This window comes from Nicotiana sylvestris, chromosome 7 (assembly GCF_000393655.2).
Source record: "Nicotiana sylvestris chromosome 7, ASM39365v2, whole genome shotgun sequence".
In the NCBI taxonomy this organism is placed as follows: domain Eukaryota; kingdom Viridiplantae; phylum Streptophyta; class Magnoliopsida; order Solanales; family Solanaceae; genus Nicotiana; species Nicotiana sylvestris.
In genome coordinates, this window is record NC_091063.1 from 84,494,617 (window position 1) to 84,519,789 (window position 25,173).

The 25,173-nt window shown below is 36.8% G+C and overlaps 1 protein-coding gene across 2 annotated transcripts; it reads right to left on the minus strand.

Moving 5' to 3' along the window:
- Window positions 1-2,817: 2,817 nt before the first annotated feature.
- Window positions 2,818-5,361, minus strand: LOC104237908 (heavy metal-associated isoprenylated plant protein 32-like). Of its 2 annotated transcripts, XM_009792140.2 has the most exons (4): window positions 5,273-5,350; window positions 5,110-5,185; window positions 3,978-4,377; window positions 2,818-3,173 (listed from the first exon to the last, which is right to left on the minus strand). In XM_009792140.2, the coding sequence occupies exons 1-4, from the start codon at window positions 5,291-5,293 to the stop codon at window positions 3,152-3,154; spliced, it is 519 nt and encodes a 172-aa protein (XP_009790442.1). In that variant the 5' UTR covers window positions 5,294-5,350; the 3' UTR covers window positions 2,818-3,151. The 2 variants fall into 2 exon arrangements, with proteins under 2 accessions (XP_009790442.1, XP_009790441.1); XM_009792139.2 differs by lacking the exon at window positions 2,818-3,173 and having other exon boundaries at window positions 3,712-4,377; window positions 5,273-5,361.
- Between the last annotated feature and the right edge of the window lie 19,812 nt (window positions 5,362-25,173).

A 25,173-nucleotide genomic window follows, 5' to 3' on the forward strand; every position in this document is an offset into this window, starting at 1 on the left:
ATAGCTTCCAAGAATTCGGAAGAAATTGATAAGTTGAAAATTCAACTGAAGAAGGAGTTCGAGATGAAGGATTTGGGTGAGGCAAAGAAAATTCTTGGCATGGAGATAATAAGAGATAGACGTTCAAAGAAACTCTGTTTATCTCAGAAAGAATATTTGAAAAGAGTACTACAACGTTTTGGCATAGATGACAAGACTAAGCCAGTTAGTACTCCACTTGCTCCCCATTTTAAGCTAAGTACTAATATGTCGCCAATGGATGAAGCTGAACGAGAGTATATGTCAAAGGTACCATACGCAAATGTTGTTGGTAGCTTGATGTATGCAATGGTTTGCACAAGGCCTGACATTTCACAAGTTGTTGGAGTTATTAGCAGATATATGCACAATCCAGGGAAGGAGCATTGGCAAGCTGTGAAGTGGATTCTACGGTATATTCATAATACTGTAGATGTCGGGTTAGTTTTTGAGCAGGAAGACAATCAGTCTGTAGTTGGATATTGTGACTCAGATTTTGCGGGTGATCTGGACAAACGACGATCAACTACTGGTTATGTGTTTACTTTTGCAAAGGCACCAGTTAGTTGGAAGTCTACTTTGCAGTCAACAGTTGCTTTGTCTACAACAGAGGCAGAGTACATGGCTATTACAGAGGCTGTGAAAGAGGCAGTTTGGCTTCAAGGATTGCTAAAGGAGCTTGGTGTTGAACAAAAAGGTATCACAATTTTTTGTGATAGTCAAAGTGCTATTCAATTAGCGAAGAACCAAGTTTATCATGCAAGGACGAAGCACATTGATGTTCGGTATCATTTCGTACGAGAAATCATAGAAGAAGGTGGAGTCACAGTGAAGAAAATTCATACTACGGAGAATCCTGCTGATATGCTAACTAAGGTGGTGACTGCGATCAAGTTTCAACATTGTTTGGATTTGATCAACATTGTTGAACACTGAAGATTGAAGATGAAGACACAACCAAAATTTGTTATTGAGAGAGAATTGAAAATGTGGAATTTTGCCAAGGTGGAGATTTGTTGAAGTTTGGCAAAATGCCAAAGTCCCACATTGGTTGGGAGTTAAGTTTGGGGGGATTTTTCCCCTATAAAAGAAGGCCTAATGTTTAGGATTGAAACACACCTCTCATTTGCCTTCTCATCTGTTTAAGGCATTTGTATCTTCTCTCTTTAGTATTATTTCACTTGTATTTTTGGAGTGAAATAAAATATTGGTTGTGTCCGAGGAGTAGGCAAAATTAGCCGAACCTCGTAAATTCTGGTGTTCCCTTTATTGTTGTTTTATTGTCTTATTTATTATTTGGTGGCTGTCATAATTTTTGGTATAGTAGTTGTGACTTATTCACACTATATACATTTGGCTTCCGCAACAGTTAGGCCATTGCATTAAGAATACTTATTCCAATTATTTTTTCGAATCAAATTGTTTAAAAGAGAGGAATGTGGAACACTAACTAAAACATCATTTCTTATAGGTGCAAATATAAAGTTAGTGGTATAAAACCAAATTTTAATAAAAGGCCTTAAACTTTTTGATAACTAAATTTTTATATATACAATGCATACATACACATATATAAATATGCAAAAACGTGAATGAACAATATATTATAATTTCTAAGAGAACATCACTATGGCGACTGTTACAGAATATTACTCTTGTACCTCATTGGATGTGTAATAGTTTTCTAAGGGGTTTATAATGGTTCTGAACTACTACGCCAAAATACCTTGATGAAAGAGTTTCTAATGGCTATCCAGTTTGGACACTCGAATCTTCAGGAACCTTCACTTGTAAATAGGCTTGGCAAAAATTGAGGAAGCAAAGAAACAGTTCCTTTACAGCTAAAATGACATGGCATAAAAAAATGTCTTTCAAGATCTCTTTGTTCATGTTAAGGGTTTTGTATGCCAGGATTCCCACATATGACTTAGTGAAAACGTTTGGTGTTGTGATACCATCAAAATGTATTCTTGTTGTAATGTACATATAGAAGAAACCATCTTGCATCTATTCTGCCAAAGCCAAATTGCAAAACAAGTTTGGCCTTATTTTGGTAAGTGTTGTAGAATTAATGTGGCTGAGGCCAAAGCCATGTTAAGATAAGTGGCATGCAACAATATATTAGCAAGGGCGCCTTAGATGTCATTGTTGAATCTGATTCTCAGCTGATAGTAAATTTAATTAATAGCAAAATGAAACCACCTTGGCAGATCAAGCATATCATAGATCAGATTGTGGAACTCTCAAGCCATGGAAGTTTAAGTTTTGTTCATAGTTTAGAGAGGCAACATGCATTGTTGCGGAACAACTAGCTAATCACCTTTGAGGAAGTTTCTGATTTACCTGAACATGCCAAAACTTCATTGAGGCGTGATCAAAAAGATGGCATCCTCAATTTCAGACTTAGACCAAGGAAAAGTCATTTTGTTATTAATGATGTTATTACTAGATAAAGCTGATTTTTTTTTTTGCAGCATTGTGTATAGTTTCATCATGTAATACTCAATGCCTACAAAGTATAATGGAGGAATCCTCCCAAATTAGACAAGTTTTATCTGGTCAAATACATATAAGAGTGATATGTATAATTCTTCTTCATGTGTTGGAGGCTAAGGTCTATGTCCTCCTCCGTGTACTTATCCTTTTTGATTATTTACGGGTTGGGAGTCTATGCCTAACCCCCACCATGGTCCTTCTGTTAAAAAAACTACTTTGCCAAAAACCTTAAAACAATGGGTGGAGTTAGCCTAGGTTATTATAACCTCCTTTTGAAACCCTAGAACAACCAATAAGGGACAAATGTATTTAATTTCTAACAGCGACTTGTCATTTTCAAGAGCTTAGGTTGTCTATATTGTACTAGAGCCTGTATATTGTAAAGATATATCATACCATTTCAGCAACAAAAACTTACCAAAGTGAAGCATCGGAGACCTTGACAAAATTCCAAGAAAATTTACTTGAATGCAGATGAAGCTTTGCTTTGAATCCTCATCAAAAGAACTACTCAACTATAGCTACTGTTCAAATAAATTGTCCCTAATAAACAGATTTAAGAAGAAACAATCACGCAAAAACACTTCTTGTTGTCATGGTGGAGAGCCAACGAGCCTTTAAGAATCTCTCCAGTTCTCTACCTATAACAGTAGTGAGGCCTACAATGACAACATCTTTAACAAGTCAAGCAAAAACTCAACCAATTTCATAAATAAATAAATAAAAACAATACACCATTTAAAATTTTGTTCAATAGTCTGTCACAGTCCACAAAGCAGAATGGAAAAGAGTTGAGGAAGCAGAGGTACACTTGATGTTCAACAAAGCTAAGAGACGCGTAAATTGACAGAGAAACAAAGAAGTCGAATGAGCCAATTCATTTGGGACCCTGCAGATCCACTCGTTTTCCTATTCAAAGATCAGCCCCGGGTTTTCACATCGAGAATTATTTGCAGATGAAGAGATGTCAAAGGGGCTTCTTACTTCCCAAACATATCCTTAATATGTACAAACATAGAAAACAGAAAAGAGCTTGAGGAGTGTAGTACACTTTCTCAAAAGATAGATTATTTGATGACTCTGGCAATAGCAGAAGGGTACGGCCTTTTTTCGGACCCTGCGTGAACGCGGGATGCTTTGTGCATCGGGCTGCCTTTTTTTATTTTTTTGAAGTACCAACGTCTTATTTATTGAACATATAATTTAAAAAAGGTTGGAACTTTTCAAACCAAAGACGTGTTTCTGATTAATAACTGCTTCCATATTACAAACTATCCAACATAAAGAAGCTTTAGTTTTTCTGCACTAAAACAAAAGGTATAAACACTATCTAAGTTGTCTACAAATTCTACCATAAACAAGTAAAATCTGGACAATAAGAAACCATATACACAATAACTACTTAGAAAGATCACATTGTAGTGCAAGAGTTGAAGTTGTCATCTTCATATGTCGGGACATACCTAGGTGGTGGCAAAGCACCGGAATAATAGTTGGACGCATACGAGTAATCTGGTGCAATGCTCCTGAATGGATATTGGTGATTGTGGCGTCCCTCATAGCCAGAACTATATTCGGGCAACGACCTTCTGTGCCTAAAGGGACCACCAATAGAACTATAGTCATGGCCATGGCTATAACTATTATAACCATAGCCATGACTATTAGAGCCATATCTATGATTATAAGAGCCATATCCATCAGCCATATGACTATTGCTCAATAATGGGTGCTTAAGTGTCACCCATTTCACCTCTGCATGGTTGCCACGGCCTGATTTTGACAGTGCCCTCAAGAGGAGGTTTGGATCGACTTCACCATAAATTCTGGCTTCGTCAGATTCTATTGTGACAGAATAAACTCCTACAAAATAAATAAAAATAGGTTAATACATATAAATCATGAGTGCCCTTCTTGAAGGCCCTTACCATGAGTGCGCGCGTGTGTATATATATATATAGTTGAATTCTCTTGATCAAGGGGTAACACTAGGATCCTTCCACACAATAGATGTGAGTTCAATTCTCACTATCCCCCTTCCCTTCCCCTTCCATGATCGCTATTTTAATAGAAAATTTAAAAAAAAATCTTTTTACATAAGCGAAGCTTTTAGTTTAGTGGCAAAGGTAACCTAAAAATTGCATTCATATCCGAGGTGTGGTGTTTTTGCATGTTTTTTATCCTCTTACTAGAATTTCTCCCTATGATAGGCACATTATTTTAGTTCTAGTATTAAGCCTAACGCTATTTTCTTAACAATATCAAATCAATGAGCCATACTAAGCTCACTCTACAGCCTTAGAGATTTGCAAAAAAAAAGGGGGAGGGGAGGGGGGGGGGGAGGGGCTGGACAAAGTGAACAGAAGACGGGCATAATAATCATATTTTCCTTCTATAATTCGTCAAGTTCAAAGAGCCATAACCATGGCCTTTATCCCCTAGAATCCTAAAACAGAGGGTCAACAATAGAAGAAAAATCAAGTTATATTAATACAGACAGATAACTTAATCGTTTTTATTTTCACCAAAATAATACTTCCCTTCCATGTAAGAGATACAGAGTTTGATCAATAGAAATCAAAGCAAATATATTACCGCATATAGAACTCAAAATATTCACCGTCTCCATCTTGCATGCATCGCAGCACACGTCCACTTTCAAGATACAACCCTTCAAGAAATAATTAAAGCAAAAACAACTTTCAGCTTTATACTAACTAAAGTAGTAGATTGTTTTTTAAATGGAAGTGAAACATACCAATTCAGCAAAGGGCTCCATTGGATCAAATGAACTAATAGAGTTGATGAGAAAAAAGGAGGACAAATTAACGAGTGGAAACAAGTAGTAGAGGGTGACCTATTTTGTTTATGAAGACGTCGTGACCAAAATGAGAAAGAAATCGGACAATTATATCAAAGATTTTCTTACCATTTTTACATAATAGAACCAATGACGATGAGTCCGCTGTTATATTGCCATTTCAAGGTTAGTACTACGTTCTCTTCGTTTTGAGTAATTTAAATCGAATCTTTACCAAGATTTTATAATATTTTGTGGGTTCTTCAGCTCTATGCTTTGCTCTATTTCTTTGTGGAAAATTTCAATTCAAGATTTTATTTTTCAACACATGCCTGTGGATACTTCCTTATATAGATCTCTTTAATTTTCTTCCCACTGATTTATGTTTATGTCATTAGCCACCCCCATCTCTTATCATCGTAGACTTTCAAAACTGTTGTTATTGTTGTTTTTAAAATTTTCTCAATTAGCAAACAAGAAGTCGAAAGTTTCAAACTTTCATTGGAATACTCTCATTCTATTCTGTTTGGTCTTTGTTTTATTTTCAATTCAATCATTTATCACATTTTGCTTGCGGTGTCCAGTTTGATCCATAAATGCGCAAATTGTCTAACTTGCCCATATTTAGATGCATTAGGATCTGTTTGGAAAGACATCACATAATTGAAATTGATGTAATTACACAATCTAGTAATTACACAACATACTAATTATGACGACCTATTTGTTTGTCATAACATAATTACAGTGTAATTACAATCGTACTATTTGGTTGCATAAGTGTTATTACATAGTTAAATCAAATTTTAAATGAAATAATTATCAAAAATTAAAAATTAATATAATAAATATATTGCTATAAATAATTTTTTATAAGTAATTAGATTTGGTATTTAAGATTCATATTTTTTCTTGAATATACATTAATTAGTAATCATATATTTATAACTAATATTGTAAAATTAATTTATATATGTTTTCCAAATTAATAATATTCATTTTAGTTAATTATAAAACTATAAACATATATTTTGTAAGAACATCATGAAATGCATGATTGATAAAATAAATTAATATTTATTAATATAATGTCAGAATATTATTCAAATATTTGACAAAACTAATCTATCAATTCTAACTAAAAAATGAACATGCAATGTGTAATAACAAGCCAATACTACTGTAGACAATAAATTGCGTCGAGAAAATAAAATCAAAATCGAAAAATATCGCAACAATCGTAGTATTTTATTTCAAATATTTGAGTGTTACAATCTCTATGAATCCTCTAATTCTTCTTTTCAGTAGCAAATAAATTCAAGAGTCTTTGAGCTTGATCTTGAATATGTATTTGTTGCCTCGAACGATGATCTTGCTCTTGAGCTTGAGCTTGATTGCTTGAACTTGACCTTGATTTGTTCTTTGTTCTTGAACTTGATTTCTTCTTCGTTATCGAGCTTGAACTTAATTTCTTGAACTTGAACTTGAAGCTTGAAACATGTGGAGGAATTTGCAGCGTTTGATCCACGAGCTCTTTCTCGCTTCTTGTTATAACTTCTGGTGTCTTTTCTGAGTTATGAAGACCCCTATTTATAGTTGTGGAAGGGAAGAGTTATGATAAGAACAAACTTTTTCCGACCAATCAAATTGAAGTGTGACATGGCCGCATTTGATTGGACAGAACATGTCACTTGCACACGTGGCGCGATTTCTTTGGCCTTTTAACATGACTTGGCATGCCTTGTCATTTGGACACGTGGCATGATCCTATTGGCTCTTCTATTTGACTTGGCGTGCCACATCATTTGACAAGTGGCACCAAACTGGGCCTCTAGGAAAATGTCATCTTGGGCTTAATGAAGTGGGCTCATCACTTTAGCCCAATTAAATGGGTTAGCCCAATAGATTAAGACTTATTTATTTAATCCATATATATTGGACTTATATAATTAATTCAATCATATTAGCCTATAATATTTATTTGGACCAATATATCTCGAATTTAAAATATAGTCCAAATTATTTTATGGATTTAATTTATATAAAATTTATATGCCTACAAATGCCCCCTACTTCAAGATTTGCCGGTCCTAGACATGTCGAACTTAAGACAAGGATTGAAGTATTATGAAGACATCAAATGGGATAATTTTGAAGCCCCAATTTACTAGTCTAGGCAATATTTTGTAACGAAAATCTAGTCAGTTGCTTGAAATTTGCTTATAATAGAAATTCATCTTTTAAGATGACAATGGAAAGCCACATAAGCTTGAAACTTTTGGCATTTGCACTTTAACTTTGCCGATAAATTTCACTTTTGCTTTACTGAAACATTGATGGTACGTAACAACCTTTTTCATTTGAAATTCTTACTCATAAATCCTTTGAAGAGTCATAAGCAAGCGATAATTCTTATGAATGCGTACATATTCTTACCACACAGCTTGATGTCAAATGTTTCCAAATCCTTTTCTAAACCAAATAGCTTTGATTGACTTCTATTTGGATACGGAAGAGTCCCCACCAAGTCCATGTCGGAAACAGGTAATAGTCACCGCCTTTTACATGATCCCACATCGTGCAATATGCCATAGGAATCCATCTATGAAGATCTATATAAAGCCATATGCTCGTATTTGTTGAGCATCAATTCGCAGAATCTACAAGCCAATTGAGTCTAGCTTTGCGGACTCGGAAGCATTAATGCAAAAGTAATTTCTTCTTCTTTTCTTGTGATTTTTTCTTTGTTGCCTTTTTTTGTAGGTCAAGCGAGAAAGATATGTTCTTGTTCAACAAGATGATCCACGCGTGAAGAAGACAATCTTGAGGTGTGAGGGGATGAGTAATCATCCTTGCCCGAATATCGGAGAGATTACTCTCATGGCCCGACTACCAGAGAGATTACTCTCAATGTGGCCCGACTACTGGAGAGATTACTCTTAATGTGGCTCGACTATCGGCGAGGCCAACTTAAGGTGCAAAGGGACTCATATGTCCATCTTAAGATTGGAAAGTTATAGTTCCTTTTAAAGACAAACCCACGAAGAGGCCAACTTAAGGTGCAAAGGGACTTATATGTCCACCTTAAGATTGGAAAGTTATAAAGTTTCAAATCGAAGACGACATCGACTTGAACACTTGGAAAACTTTGAAGATTTAGCGGACTTTGCAGACTTCAACTCGAAGATTCGGAGGGCTTAAACAATTCAACTTTAAGATCGGTGAATTTGAAGATTGAAATTTGAAGACCGGAGGACTTGAAGACTTCAACTTGGAGGGCTTAAATATTTCAACTTTAAGACCAGCGAATTTGAAGACTTCAACTTGAAGACCGACGGAGTTGAAGATTTCAACTTGGAGACTTCAACTTGAATACCGACGGACTTGAAGACTTCAAATTGGAGACTTCGAGGGCTTAAATATTTCAGTTTCTCTTCTGCTTTACATTGTCCGACTTTTATCTTAGTCGCATAATTTTCAGCTAACGCGCTTGTATCAAACGATTCATATCTTGTCGTGGGAGAGTCCAAATAATGAACCGTTTGATTTCTCGAAAATTAGACATCAATATCTAAAATATATCCAAACTTGGAATCAAACACCTTTAGAATCGCCCCGGATAATATTTTGAAACCAACTCTAGATTTCACAATATTGAAAATTTCAGATTTGCACAGTCTCGCCAAAAAAATCATATCTTGGTGTAGAAATATCGAAATTGCAAACCCGTTTGATTTCTTGAAAACTAGACTTCAAAATCTAGAACATATCCAAAATTATCAATCAAACAACTTCAGAATTGTCCCAGATAATATTTTTAAATTAACTTTATATTGCACCATGCTATCAATTCTAGATTTGCGCAGTCTCAACAAAAAAATTCATATCTTGGTGTAGAAATATCGAAATTGCAAACCGTTTGATTTTTTGAAAACTAGACTTCAAAATCTAGAATATATCCAAAATTCTCAATCAAACAACTTCAGAATCGTCTCAGATAATATTTTGAAATCAACTTTATATTGCACCACGCTATCAATTCCAGATTTGCGTAGTCTCACCAAAAAATTCATATCTTGGTGTAGGAACGTCAACATTATGAACCGTTTGATTTTTCGGAAACCAAACTTCGAAATTTAAATCATATCCAGAATGTAAAATTTAATACCTTAAGGATAGTTTCAAATAAATTCAACGTAAAATTCTAACACGTTGACAATTTTAGATTGCGCGACTTCACCAAAACTTTTGCATCTTGGTATGGAAGCCTCGAGATCAGAAGATGTCTTACTTGCAATGAATCGTAATTTAAGAGCTATATTCTCACAAATATCTTGGGTTCAAGTCTCACTGAATTTGAAACATTGTGCCAAGCAATCTTTTCCTTATACTTGTGTTTCCTTTTGACGCCTCTCTTCTCTTCCCTTTTTTTAAGGCAGAGGGCGGACTTGGAGACCAACAAACTTGAAGGTTTGGCGAACCTGAAGACATAGAGAATCCCTGGACTTCAATGCAAACACTTGACATCCTCCTAAAATCGGCCCATTGAAGATATCAATTTACCATGGAGAGTTGCCCCCTTTAAATCAAATGAGATCAAAGTTCAATAGGAGGATGGCGTTTCAGCTTGATTTTACATTCCTCCATACTTCACTCGGACAACAATTGGGGCAATATGTATCTTTTGAACTTATGTGACTGAACTTAGAATGAAACTCTAAGTTGCCTACGCACCTCAGTGAAGAGGATCAAGTCATACCGTAGTTCAAATGGGTAGATTTTTTTTTCTTTTTTTTTACGTCCTAACTTTTGCCTAGGCCACCTCTTTCGAGATTTTCAACCTAGCGGACTCTTTTTTTTCTTTTTTTTATGGGTCGTACACAGTTTATACTCTTACGGGCCAGGAGTGTAGCAACATGCAGTTTAGGCTCGTGCGTCAAGAAACGTTGCAACTTCAAGGATAATACTTCTTTCAAAACTTGCCATTTATAGGGCCGATTCTCATGCCATCTGCATCAACCAACTTGTAAGCCCCACTTGATGAAGCTTCTTGTACGACATATGGGCTATCTCATTTTGAAGTGAACTTCCTTACGGGTTTATGGGAAGTAATTATGGGTTTTTGTACGGCAAGGACTTGATCTCCTACTTGAAAGGATCTCAGGCGGACTTTTTTATTAAAGGCGCGAGACAATCGAGCTTGATAACATTCAAGACTCCGTTGAGGTTCCAACCTCTTCTCATCAAGAGCCTCCAACTCTGCTAATCGAAGTCGAGCATTTTCTTCATCAGTGAGCCCTTCTTGAATTGCCAGTCGTAACGAAGGTATTTGACGCTCAAGTGGCAAGACGGCTTCGACTCCATAAATGAGTGAATAAGGAGTCGCCTGCGTCGACGTGCGGTGAGTCGTCCTATATGCCCATAGAGCTTCTTCCACACGGTCATTCCAATCTCCTTTGGGATTTGGAGACGACTTTCTTTAACAAGTTGCATAAAGTTGTGTTGAATGCTTCAGCTAGACTATTGGCGGCAGCATTGTACATCGAAGAGTTACGTTGCTTAAAGCCAAAGAGATCACAAATCTTATTCATCAGCCTATTATCGAATGGCTTTCCATTATCCGTTATTATGTAATGAGGAATGCCAAAGCGATAGATAATGTTTACTCGGATGAAACTTGCAACATTTTCCTTCTTTACTTCCTTAAGAGCAACAGCTTCGGCCCATTTTGAGAAGTAGTCAGTCGCAGCCAAGATGTATAGGTGCCCACCAGAGGACTTTGGTAGTGGTCCAACAACATCCAATACCCAAGCGTCAAACGGCCAGGATGCAACAGTCGGGTGCAACACTTCAGGAGGTTGAGGAATAAAATTCGCATGGAATTGACAAGTCTTGCATCTTCGAACATAGTCCAAGCAATATTTTACCATCGTTGGCCAATAGTATCTCATCCTTTTTATATGGAAGTGGAGCTTTGGTCCAGACTGGTGTGACTCACATACCCCAAAATGCGCTTCTTGCAAAGCTTGGAGTGCCTCATCTTCCCCTAAGCATCGTAAGAGTACTCCCTCGAATGATCTTCTGTATAGGGTATCTTTGTAGTAAAGTAAGCGAGGTGCACGACGATGGATTTTAGTTCTTCTCCGCGGGTTTTCTGGAAGTATCCCATAGCACAAGTAGTCGATAATAGGTTGTCGCCATTCTTCTTTCTCGACTTCAGAAACAACGACAAGATGCTTGAGTTAATTCTCTTCACCTTCAGCCTCATGTGGCGGCAGTACTACCCATTTTTGGTAGATAGTAACTTGCGCTTGATCAAACAGGGCTAATGATGAAGCTAGGGCGGCTAAAGCATCAGCCTTCTTATTTTCTTTCCTTGCTGAATAGTCACATCACCGAGCCACCCCATTAACTTTTTTTCGTAATTATGATATGGGCGTAGTTCGGGATTCTTAACCTCGTAACTACCTAAAAGCTGATTGACCACTAACTGGGAGTCACCAAAGACTTGCAATTGCTTCATATCAACGGCCATTTCAAGCCCAAGTATTAATGCTTGATACTCAGCAACATTGTTGGAACATAGTTGTGTCAAGGTAAAGGAGTAGGGAAAGACTTCACCATGGGAAGTGACAAATACTACGCCAGCACCAGCTCTTCCACGATGTGCAGCACCATCAAAGTACATTTTCCATGGGAGTTGAACTTCAACGACCATGGCGTCTTCATCAGGTAGTTCGTCAGTTAGCTCCCAATCATCAGGTATAGGGCGATCTGCCAAGAAGTCTGCTAACGTTTGTCCTTTTATAGCCTTTTGTGGGATGTACACGATTTCAAATTGTTGAAACTGGAGGTACCACCTTGCTAGTCAATCACTAAGGACAGGTTTTGACATCACAAACTTGATGGGATTCGCTCTAGAAATGAAACGAACGACATGATCTTGAAAGTAGTGCTTCAACTTTTGGATAGAGAAGACTAGCGCCAAACATAACTTTTCAATTGGCGAATAATTCAGCTCATTTGGTGTCATCATCCTGCTTAAGTAGTAAAGGGAGCTTTTTTTCCTTTCACTATTTTCTTGGGCCAACAGCGCTCCAACAGATCTTTCTTGTGCTGAAATGTATAGTATCAGCAGCTTTCCAAGTATGGGGGCTGCCAAAATCGGAGGCTTCATCAAGTAGGATTTAATGCTCTCAAAGGCATTGCTACATGCTTGGTCCCATTTGAAAGGGACACCTTTCTTCATAAGGCGACTGAATGGTTGGCACCTCCCAGCTAGGTTTGAGATGAATCTCCTAAGGTATGCTAGCTTTCCTTGTAGACTTTTCAATTCATGAATATTCCGAGGCTCAGGCATTTTCAAGATTGCATCTATTTTGGCTTGATCAATTTCAATCCCTCGATGTCGAACAATGAAACCAAGGAACTTCCCGGAAGTAACTCCAAAGGCGCATTTCAATGGATTCATCCTAAGTTGGTACCTTCGGAGCAACTCAAACACCATTCTCAAGTCTTTCAAGTGGCCGCCTTTCTCTCTTGATTTTACCACCAAGTCGTCAACATAACATTCGACATTCTTGTGGAGAAGATCGTCAAAAATATTTTGCATAGCCCTTTGGTAAGTAGCACCAGCGTTCTTCAAGCCAAAAGGCATTACCTTGTAGCAATAAATATCCTTGGGGTGCGGAACGCAGTAAGCTCTTCATCTTTTGGTGCCAAGTGAATTTGGTTATAGCCCGACGAACCATCCATGAAAGACATTGCCTTGCAACCAGTAGTAGCATCGAACATCAGCTATGGAATAGGAAGCGGCAATTCATCTTTGGGACACGCATTATTGAGATCTCTGAAGTCAACGCATACTCGAACCTGGCCATTCTTCTTCCTTATAGGGACAATACTTGAAATCCATGTTGGGTATTTAACTTCCCGAATAAATCCAGCTTCAATGAGTTTGTTAACTTCAGTTTCAATCAGGGGAACCAAGTCCGGCCTAAAGCGCCTTTGTGCTTGTTTAACAGGGCGAGCACCATTTTTGACTACAAGGTGATGGACTGCTACTTTCGGGTCCAAGCCAGGCATCTCTTTGTAACTCCAAGCTAAGACATCCCTGAACTCCTTAAGTAACTCAATATAAGTGCTCTCTTCATCAGCTTCTAGTAAAGCACTTAGGTAGGTGGGTCTTGGTTCTTCATCGGTACCAAGGTTAACTTCTTTTAAGGCATCAACTGTCATTTTCACTCCTTCTTCAAGTTCAGACGGAGCATCTTTCGCATCTTCATCTTCTTGAGGGTCCTCATCGTTAAAAGATATGTGATACCACGGTGAAATATCCTCCAATTCCGCATTATCATCTATTGAAGATGGAACGCCATTCTTGACTTGTACAGTAACATCATACGAAGAACCCACACTTTCTTCATCCTCGTCATGTTCCTTAGTGTAGACCACAGTATATGGCTTTACCTTCAATACTTCTTCACATGAAACCACAAGTTTTGTTTGTCGCCTCATTCTAGAAGGAACCAAACTTTGGAAATCCTTAGAGATCTCCTAAATTTTGGGTGAAGCGGGTGTTCTTATGCTTTGAAAATTTCTCCAGAACTTGTTCCCCTTCTTTAATGGACCCAATCTTTCAAACACGGAGGTCCTCACAGGCAATTTTCCAAGTCGATCAAAGATAGAAGGCTTGTTGGAAGCGGCATATTCATCTTCAACAGTGATATAATTGCTACTCGGCCTTCTTATGGAGATGCACACTGGTGACGGTTGCTTGTATCCCAAACCTTCACGTGGTTGCCTCATCTCATCTTCTGATGGGAGCTTCCCTAACTTTGACGGCTCATGGGGATTGTACCCAGCTTTCGCAAATATCTTGTAAGCGTTAAGATCAAAACCTTCATCTGTTCGTTTTGTAGGGAGTGCCACATTCTGTAAACAGTTTTGGGCTACAAACCTGTTGATACCCAATTTTTTCCTGTATATTTTTCATATATACAAAATACTTTCAAAATAACATATGTACGCATATATAAGCATGCCCAAGTGTTTTAGTATTTTTTCTCAATTTTTAAAGATTTTTAAAATCAATTTATTGCTCATTTCAGCAGTATAAAAACCAATAATTATTCCCAAAATTATCATTTTTGTGGATAATTTGTTTTATTTCCCATATTTATACCACAATGTAGTTAAGGTAATTTTTATATATTTTTACAAATTTATTTGATATTTTTAAAGCTAAATTGCATATAATTGCAATTCTAGCCTAGTTTAAGATTTAATAGCATTTTTATAATTATAAAATTGGTTCCAACATTTTAAATCAATATTTATATATTATTAACTGATCCAGTACTCTTAATTTACTTTCAAAATCATCTTTAATATTTTTTTATAAAATAAAAAGGGAAAAACTAGCTATTTAAAATCTGGCCCATTTTTATTTCAATCATAGCCAAATTGACCCCCCCTAATTGACCCAATTTTGAAACCCAATTGGACCGGCCCAATTCTAATCTAACCCGACCCCGACCCAACCAATTAACCCGTCTGGCCCTTTCTTTCAATCCAGGCCGTTGATCATTTAGATCAACGGCCACGATTACCCCTTACCTTTTTAAATTCACTAACCCTACCATAATACCCTCATTTCCATCTCTCAATCGCCTTTGAATACTCTCCCTCTCTCAAACTCTGTCGAAGGTTCCTGAAACCCTAGCCTTTCTCACCCCCCTTCAACCGCAACCTCACCGGAACTCATGGCTTCTCAGGCCAAGGATGGCCTGTACTCACCCTCCTCCACCATTAAACCCTGGGTGTTCGAAGTTTCGAGGTCTGACCTCGATGGTATCCTTTCAGATCTCTACAGATCCAAGGTTCTATGGCCTCTCCGGCCTGGCTCCGGCGTATTCAAGCATCGGAAGCCTATTTTTGACCTCTCCGACTCAAGATCGGACCTTCTTCCAAGCCTTTCTCATTTCTAGGGTTTCAGATATTCGAGATTTTTATCTGGTTGTTTTCTTATATCAATGATATGTATGTGCTCTACTTGAGTTTTAAACGTTTTTCCTAATTTTCTTTCAAAAAATTACTTCTCTTCGATTTAGGGTCTCTGAAAAGGTTTTAAAATGTTTTCTGACTCCTCTGCTTCTTCTCTGTGTGAATCTGTTTATGCTATGTTTTTATGTTCTCTTTTCTACCTCGCATGTCCTTCTCCTGTGTTCTTATGTTTGCCTTATTTTGCATGTCCTTCTATTGTTCTCCGTTCTTTCTTCTACTGGTTTTTATATCATGCTTTCATATGTTTATCTTATGTGTTCGTTTACCCCTATGTTCCTTTACTGTATTTTCCACTAAGCTTTTAGGTCTTTAGTTGCCTTCTTCTGGATTTTGTTTGAGTTCTTTGTTAAACATGTATCCTCTATTGTTCTCTTAAGTGCTATACTATCTCGTTTCTCTTCTTAAATTTTTTTAAGTTCCAAGCTTTCTTAAAACGTGTTCTTTATGCTTCAAATCAGTTCTTCATTCTATTTGCCTTGAACCTGCTATTTTATCTGTTTGTTTTCACATGAATCCCTGAAAGAGACCTCTGAGCCTGTTTCAGTTATTTATCTTCTCTTCTCTGTATCTGACTCGAGTTGAAAACCCTGGGATTTGGGGGGGGGGGTTGGCGAGTTTGATCTTGTGTTTTGGACTAGGGTTCTATTTGGGACCCTGGACACTCTCAACTCATTCTGAGTCTATGTACTGGATTTGAGCCTCTTTGTTATGACCCGGAACTCTTCTATACTAGGCTTTTTCGCATGATAGTTCTTTCTTGTTCGATATGTCTGTATGTTTTATATATGAGGAATTTTGCCTTCAAAAGGTTTTGTCAACTTGTGATTGATTCGGAATTCCTCTTAATAAGGTTTGATTGATTGTTACTGATTTTCCTTAAGTAAAACCCTTTCCTCATTTTTCCTGACTTGGTTCATTCGAACAAAGCCTGCAATTTTGATTTCACTGGCTGTTGAGTGATCGCCTTTCCTTATTTGCACAAACCATGTACCACTGGACTTTTGCCTTAAATAACTTCTGTGTATTACCCTTCTTATGCTACTTTGGAAAAGATTTTGATCAAACTCTTTCCTTAATTATCTTGCCCGTTTGAAATCAGAATCCCTTAATTGAAGGGAGAACTTATGTGATTGATTTCAAAACTATTTTCTTACCTTTTCTTACTTGTTTTCTGCACTATAAAGGGCATGACCCTTTTGCACTTTTACACACTTCCAATTCAATACTCTTTAAGACCTTGAGTTCAATACTCTGACAACACTTATTGAACACTTTCAATTTCAATACTCCTACATTCTCAATTCAACACTATACTCTCTTCTGAAATCTTCTGGCTATGTGTTTGCAATTTGGATTTACTACTGCTCTTCTATTCTTATTTCCCTGAAACTGGTATGTTCTAATTTAACTTTCAGCTTCATCCCTATGTGTTTGCTTTACAGTTTCAACAATCTTGTCTACTTTGTTGTTTATGTTCTGTATTGAATATGTTGTCTCTTTGCATATGTTGCCGTGTGAATTCCCCATACCCTTATTCCCTTCTATGTGTTTGAGTTAAAGTTCAAAGCATGGCAACATCCAAATTGTTGCTCATGTCTGGACTTGATCCTTTAATGGATCCTAACTCCCAAACAATGTGGCTAACAGGCTGGTTGGGGTGTGCCAGCACTTCCAATTGCTGGGTATGACCACTAGCCTGTCTTGGCTTTCCCCAAAATCCCCTCTATGCACTTGCACTCTCTCTTAGATTCTAAGTTCTGCCCCCTCCTATGAGCCTTGCTTTGGGACCTTGAGCTTCCTCTGAACTTGGACATTTGAGGGCTGGCCCTTCCACACTGCACTATAATCCAATTCTGCAATATATTTGGGTGTAAGCACTGCCCGGAGTCCACTTGAGACTCTTAGGGAACTCTGACACATCCCAAATAAGAGAAAGGCTTTGAAATTTGATCTTTGGAGTTGGTTTACTTCATGCTTCAGACAGAAGTCTGAATCAGGCTCTCCTTGGTTGGGATTTCTAGCTTTGTGATGTAATTTTATTTTACTTTTCTTTATTCATTCTGGACTGTAATAATTTGTAATAACTTATGGGGTTTAGTTGAAAAGGGGAGGGTCACTCATGTATGCATAAGGGTAGATATCATGTTCATAGGTATTTACTGCTGCAATCATGTCCTGTTTTCACTTCGCATTTTTCGTATAGAAATCATGTTTACAAGTCCTGCATTTTCATATAGAAACCATGCCTACAGGTTCTGCATTTCATATAGAAATCATGTCTATAGGTTTTGCATTTCATACGTAGATACCAAGTCTATAGCCTCTGCATTTCATACATAGATACCATGTCTATAGCTTCTGCATTTCATACATAGAGACCATGTCTATAGGTTTCTGCGTTTCTGCCTATCACATAGAGAACATGTCTATAGAGTTTCTTGAATTCTGCATATGCATCTATCACTAGGCAAACGCATTTATAGGCTTAAATAATAAAAATCAGCGTTTTAAACACCTTGCCTATAGGATTTCTGCATTTTCATAAAGGTTAAACTCAATAACGCTTAGAAAGCATGTCTATAGGAGTAACCAACTGATCTGAATCGTTTACAAGTCTAAAATTAGTAGTAACGTTACTCAATGTCTGCAGAACTTATGTTTTCTATAATCAACAGGCCTTTTTCTTTTAAAAATCAGTACACTTCCGCATTATTAGATGTCATGCCTGTAGGTTTCACTTAGGCAAGCTATAAGGTAAAATTAGCTAATTGAATCAGATTCTGTTAATTCCAACCAGCAGGCAGGTCTGAATCCGGTTTCTTATCTGATATATGTAATAGACCAGTTTGCCTCCTTAACGTTTAAGTTTAATTCAGACCATAACCAGTATCTGCAAGACATGCTAAACAATATGTCTTTAAGTGAGGAAGCCCATCTGAGCCTTTTAAATTGTTATGTGTTTCCCATAATCTGCCTTATGTGTTTTGTTTGTCGCTTTAGAATTTTATCCTTTTAAACCACACAAAACCCACATTCCCTTCCATTTAGGACTAGTAGTCCCAAATGCCTCCGGGACTGATAGGATTGGGGTGGGTACTAGCATGCAATAAGTAACGAAACCATTCCGCGTTTAAATACCTCAACGGGGTGGGAAAGGGTAGATATGGATATGATGACCGGCGCGCTAATACCACGTGTAACCCCTCTTCTAAGGAGTAATTACCGGGTATTGCATTGATGTGATCCATATTAATTATAAACCTAGGACCCCCTTCCCTTTACTTGTTTATTTTATCACTTTCAAAATTTCAAATTCCTTTTTCTCAAATTTCAACTTCCTTGTTTCTTCAAACTTTAACTTATTTGCAATCACAATGTGACAACCCCTCATATTTGAAACCCTTAATTGCTTATTTATTGCTTGTACTTAAGTCACAATTGTAGCATGGCCGGGAACCACACTAGTGGATCTTGAGGGGTGCCTAACACCTTCCTCTCGAGATAATTTCTAGCCATTACCCAAACTCTGGTTTTTCTAAACAAATTCTTCCTAGTGTCCTAATGCACTTAATCATTAAGTGGCGACTCTTCAAATCAAAAAACTCAATTCCCAAAAGGGAATGAGTTGTCCTCTCAAATGTCATAAGTCCGATTTCGCGAGAAAAAAGGGGGCGCGACAAAACCCTGCAAGCGGCTTCGAGGGCAACTTTACTGCCTCAATTCGTTTTACTAGAAGAGTTAACTCCTTTAGCGTGTTGGTTTGGAGATTAGATGATTTGCCCTCATCTTTCTTCCTTTTAGGGACATATTGGATCTTAGGACTTACTTTCTTGCCATAAGATACAATATCCCCTCTATGAGATTTATTCACGTCGGGATGTACCTCCTCAGTAACAGCTTTGGCTTTACCGATAATCACCTCAGCTCTTTTAGTTATGGGCTTGTCATTCTTGCCTTTCATGCCATCATCAACTTTTAGCTCCTTCACTATGTGGTCCTTCAAGTAGAACTTTGCATCGTCGAAATGTGACTCTGCCTCGGTGAATGGCTCATCATCAGCAACTATCTTCTTCTCGACTTCACCCTCGTAGTATTTTAAACATTGATGGTAGGTAGATGGAACTACTTTATTCTCATGTATCCAAGGCCTCCCAAGCAAAACATTGTATGAAGTCTTCGCATCAATCACATGCAGCCATGCACTTGATTGCATATCTTCAATAGTGATTCCCAGCCTGATCGCGCCTATGGCTCTTTGCCTCCCTTGGTTGAATCCTTGGATCATCACACGACTTTCTGAGAGTTCGTTCATGGGAATACCGAGTTTTTTCACAGTGTGGATTGGCAAAATGTTCACTAAGGATCCTTCATCAACCAAAATTCGATTTACCCTTTCATCGCGCATATAGCCAACCAGGTACAATGGGCTGTTATGAGGAGTGTCACCTAGCAAAAGATCGTCATTTGTGAACGTGACCTTTTCCTCACAAGCATTAACTTCCTGAGGATTGGAGTCGATGGGCTTTTCCGAAGCTGGTGCCAACGGTAGGTCGTCACTCTTTTCTTCCCCTTTGTCAGCATGGCAACAAGAGGCTTCAATGCCCTCGTGGGAAATCTTCGTGCGGAACCAACTTGGTAAGAACTCCTCCAAGGTCACTGGATGTCTTATCTTTTGAGGATGGTGCACCTCCACTTTTGCTTTCTTCAAATATTTAACTGGATTCCATCTCCTTGGTCTTTTCACCATCATTTTCCTTGTTGGTTGTCCTATTGATTCTTTCCGTGGGCTCCTTTTGTGGTGTCTACGATGAGTCACCAATGTCCAACCTTTCATCATCATCAGGTTAATTGACTTCAGCTTTGTCGCTCTCCAGTAATTCTTTATCTTTGCTTTCTTTAAAACCGTATAATTCATCCGGACTAAATGAGCCAAAGGTGATAGAGACTTGGTTTGCGCTTGCTTTCTCATCTTCAAGCACGATCTTCTTTTCGCGAGCCAAGTCCATGACTTTGTCCTTGAAGACAAAGCACTTCTCCAGAGGGTGGCTTACAAGTCGATGATATTTACAGTAACTTGGGTCATTTGTTTTCCCCGCATCATTTGGTCGCTTCATCTCCATAAGCTCAATAAGATTTAACTCGAGGAGTTCTTCGAAAATGGCTAGCACATCAGAATCTAGAAATGGGTACTCCTTCTCTTGCATTTCTTTTAGAGTCAACTTTCCACTTGGCTTATCTTGAAAAGAAGTGGATTCCATACTCTACTTCTTGCTCACCTTCGTCGTGAACTTCACAGGTGACGAGTTGATATTCATAGCTTCTTTGCTTTCAGACTTGGGTACGAACTTGCCCCACTTCCTGACTTCTTGCTTGTCATTCCCTTTGCGAGGTTCATAGATGGGCAGCCTTTCATTTCCAGCGAAGGCCATGCTCAATTCCATGTCATGGGCACGAGTTGCAAGTTCTTCAAATGTGCCAGGCTTGATACCTTGCAAGATGTAGCGCAATCCCCAATGCATGCCTTAGATGCACATCTCTATGCATGAAGCTTCACTAAGCCTGTCTTTGCAGTTGAGGCTTGCATTCCTCCAACGATTGATAAAGTCGATAATTGTTTCCCCCTTTCTTTGACGAGTATTTGTAAGTTCTATCATACTCACAGTACGTCTCGTACTATAAAAGTGATTGAGGAACTCTTGCTCTAGTTGATCCCAGCTATCGATAGATCCAGCCTCGAGGTCCGTGTACCAGTCAAAAGCATTTCCTTTTAGCGAGCGGACAAACTGCTTGATGAGGTAATCTCCATAAGTCCCAGCATTGTTGCACGTCTCCACGAAGTGCGAAACATATTGCTTTGGGTTACCTTTACCATCAAACTGTTGAAACTTCGGAGGTTGATAGCCAACATGCATCTTCAACATATCGACCCTTGCAATGTACGGCTTTGCATATGTAAGGGAGGATTTGGCAGCAACTTCATATTTGTTCTTAATGGTTCCTTCAATGAACTCCTTCAATTGATCGATTAGAATCATCCCTTCATATGAGACAAGGATAGCCTTAGTAGATGTTGTTTGTCTTGGGGGAGAGTCACTCTCTAGGACCTCTGGGAGCTTACCGGGTGCATGGGTGGATTCTTCTTCCATCAAGATTCCCACCCTATCTGTTAGCTTGTCAATTCTAGCCTCTTGATTTTGCATGCATTTGGTTAAGCCAGCAATTGCTTCCGTCAAGTTTGTCAACTGCTCTTTCATAGATGAAGTGTTTGTCACCATGGCTTGCATGATCGTCGTGGACGACAAAGAGTGGCATGGATTTTCACACAGATTGATCCTTGATTGGCTCACGCTGTATGGTGTAAGTGGGGAAGATCCATCACTTGAAGCATCATCATCTTCCTTCACAACAGAGTGCTTGGATCCGGAGAGGTCAAGCAGAGCAAGAGTTTTCTTGATCTTTTCAGCAACATCGCTTCCTCCTTCAGATGCGTTTGTGGAAGATCTTCCTCTTTTTGGGGACGAAGATCCGAAAACAGGGGTTGTTGTGGACGGCACTTGGGTTGCTTGTTGTCCTAAAGAACTTGTTTTGCTCCTCGTGACTGGTCCGAAGCTTCCAAAGGTAACATTGAGGATGTTTTCCACATCAGTATAGAACCTAGAGTTAGCAGCCTTGGTGGAAGTTGAACCGGAGTTGATTTTCTTTGAAGCCATTTCAATGTTCTTGGACTTTGGTGATTGAAAAGTTGAGATGAGAGGTAGAGATTGCCCCACTGGGTGTGCCAGAATTTGTAGACAATAAACTACGTCGAGAAAATAAAATCAAGACCGAAAAATATCGCAACAATCGTAGTATTTTATTTTAAATATTTGAGTTTTACAATCTCTATGAATCCTCGGATTCTTCTTTTCAATAGCAAATAAACTCAATGGCCTTTGAGCATGATCTTGAATATGTATTTGTTGCTTCGAACGATGATCTTGTTCTTGAGCTTGAGCTTGATTGCTTGAACTTGAACTTGATTTGTTCTTCGTTCTTGAACTTGAACTTGATTTCTTCTTCGTTCTCGAGCTTGAACTTGATTTCTTGAACTTGAAGCTTAAAACTTGTGGAGGAATTTGCAGCGTTTGATCCACGAGCTCTTTCTTGCTTCTTATTATAACTTCTGGTGTCTTTTCTGAGTTATGAAGACCCCTATTTATAGTTGTGGAAGGGAAGAGTTATGATAAGAACTAACTCTTTCCGAGCAATCAAATTGAAGTGCGACATGGCCGCATTTGATTGGTCAGAACATGTAACTTGCACATGTGGTGCAATTTCATTGGCCTTTTAATGTGACTTGGCATGCCTTGTCATTTTGACATGTGGCATGATCCTATTGGTTCTTTCGTTTGACTTGGCGTGCCACGTCATTTGACACGTGGCACCAAACTGGACCTCTAGGAAGATGTCATTTGGGCTTAATGAAGTGGGCTCATCACTTTAGCCCAATAGATTAAGACTTATTTATTTAATCCATAAATATTGGACTTATATAATTAATTCAATCATATTAGCCCATCATATTAATTTGGACCAATATATCTCGAAATTAAAATATAGTCCAAATTATTTTTTGGATTTAATTTATGTAAAATTTATATGCCTACAACTACTAAAACAAGCAAATTGAAATCATAAATATAACACAATTTCAAAATCCAAAAAAATAAAATAAAATAGTTTAACATATGTTAAATTCCAATATAATAAAAATAAGTTCCAATACAACTTAAGATTAGGAAATATAATAAGTTTATAACCTCATTAAACTACGAAATTCTACTTTAATGGCACCACTCATTATATGTCAAGTTTGTTAATGACTCATTATTTCTAATATTAGGAGGTGTAGTTTCAAAAACTAGAATATTAACGCAGTTACGCTAAATAAAAAAATAAAATATACGAGTAATTACATGAAATCACAAGAAGTAAAGGTAGAGAAATAAAAGACAACAACGTAAAAAGAAAATATATTTTAAAATTAAAAAGAAATTAAAAAGTAAAGAATAAAAAGAAAAAGAAATAAAATAATAGAAATAAAAAGTAATAAAGAAAAATAAAAACAAAAAGGAAAAAAATTAAAAATTTATTTAAAACAAAAAGAAATTAAAATAATAGAAATAAAAAGTTATAAAGAAAAGAAATTAAAATAATAGAAATAAAAAGGTATAAAGAAAATAAATTAAAGTAAAAAACAAAAAGGAGAAAAACTAAAATGAAAAAAATTAAAATAAAAGAAATTAAAATAATGGAATTAAAAAGTTATAAAGAAAATAAATTAAAATAAAAACAAAAAGGAAAGAAATTAAAAAAAGTAACCTTGTAATAATTCCACAGTGTAATTACCACCAATTCTTACATATTGGAGAGTGTAATTACACCTCTTCAATTACACCCAGCTCTATACTGATCAAGTAATTACTTGGTTAGACAAACATGTCAAACTGTGTAATTACACTCAAATTCAATTCCTAGGGTCTGTTTGGAAAGCCACCAGGTAATTAAAATTGGTGTAATTACAAGGTAGTAATTACACAGCCTAGTAGTTACACAGTTTGTGTAATTACAACGACTTGTTTGTTTGTCATAGTGTAATTACAAGTTTACTGTTTGGTTGCACAAGTGTAATTACACAGTTAGATTAAATTTTAAATGAAGTAATTATCAAAACTTAAAAGTTAATATAATAAATATATGCCTATAAATTTTTATAATTATAAATGATATTATATTTGGTATTTAAGATATATATTTTTTGTGAATATACATTAATTAGAAATCATATATTATAACTAATATTGTAAAAATAATTTATATATATTTTTTAAATTAGTAATATTTAGTATAGATGCTTACAAAAACTAAAAACATACGTTTTGTAAGAACATCATGGAATTCATGTTTGATAAAATAAATTAATAATTATAAATAAAATGTCATAACATTATTCAAATATTTGACAAAATTAATCTATCAATTCTAACAAAAAAATGAACAACATGCAATGTGAGTCAATACTACTAAAACAAGTAAATTGGAACCATGAATATAACACAATTTCAAAATCCAAAAATATTTTAGCATATGTCAAATTCCAACATAATAATAGTAAGTTTCACTACAACTTAAGATTAGGAAATGTAATAAGTTTATAACCATATTTAACAACGAAATTTCACTTTAATTGCATCACTCATTATATGTTAAGTTTGTTAATGACTCGTTATTTTTAATATTAGGAGGTGTAGTTTCAAAAAATAAAATAATAAAATAAAATATAAGCAATTGCATGGAATCACAAGAAGTAAAGGTAGAGAAATAAAAGATAAATAATGTACAAAGAAAAATAGTTTTAAAATTTCAAAAAAAAAAGTGAAAATAAAGTTAAAAAAGAAAATAATAGAAATAAAAATTATGAAGAAAATAAATTTAAAAAAAAGAAACTAAAAAGCAACTTTGTAATTACACAGTGTTATTACCACCAATTCTCACATCCCCTTGAGAATTGGAGAGTGTAATTACACCCATCCAATTACACCTAATTCCATGTTGACCAAGCAATTATTTGTCCAAACAAACATGTCAAACTGTGTAATTATATCCAATTACACTCAAATCTAATTCTTAAGTGGCTTTCCAAACATGCTCCTAGATAGCTTTCCAAATAGGTTCTTAGTGAACGTCGCTATTAGAACAGGGGATAAATAGTTGCAACCCAAACTTAATTCTTTCCATAAGTTGAATCAACTTAT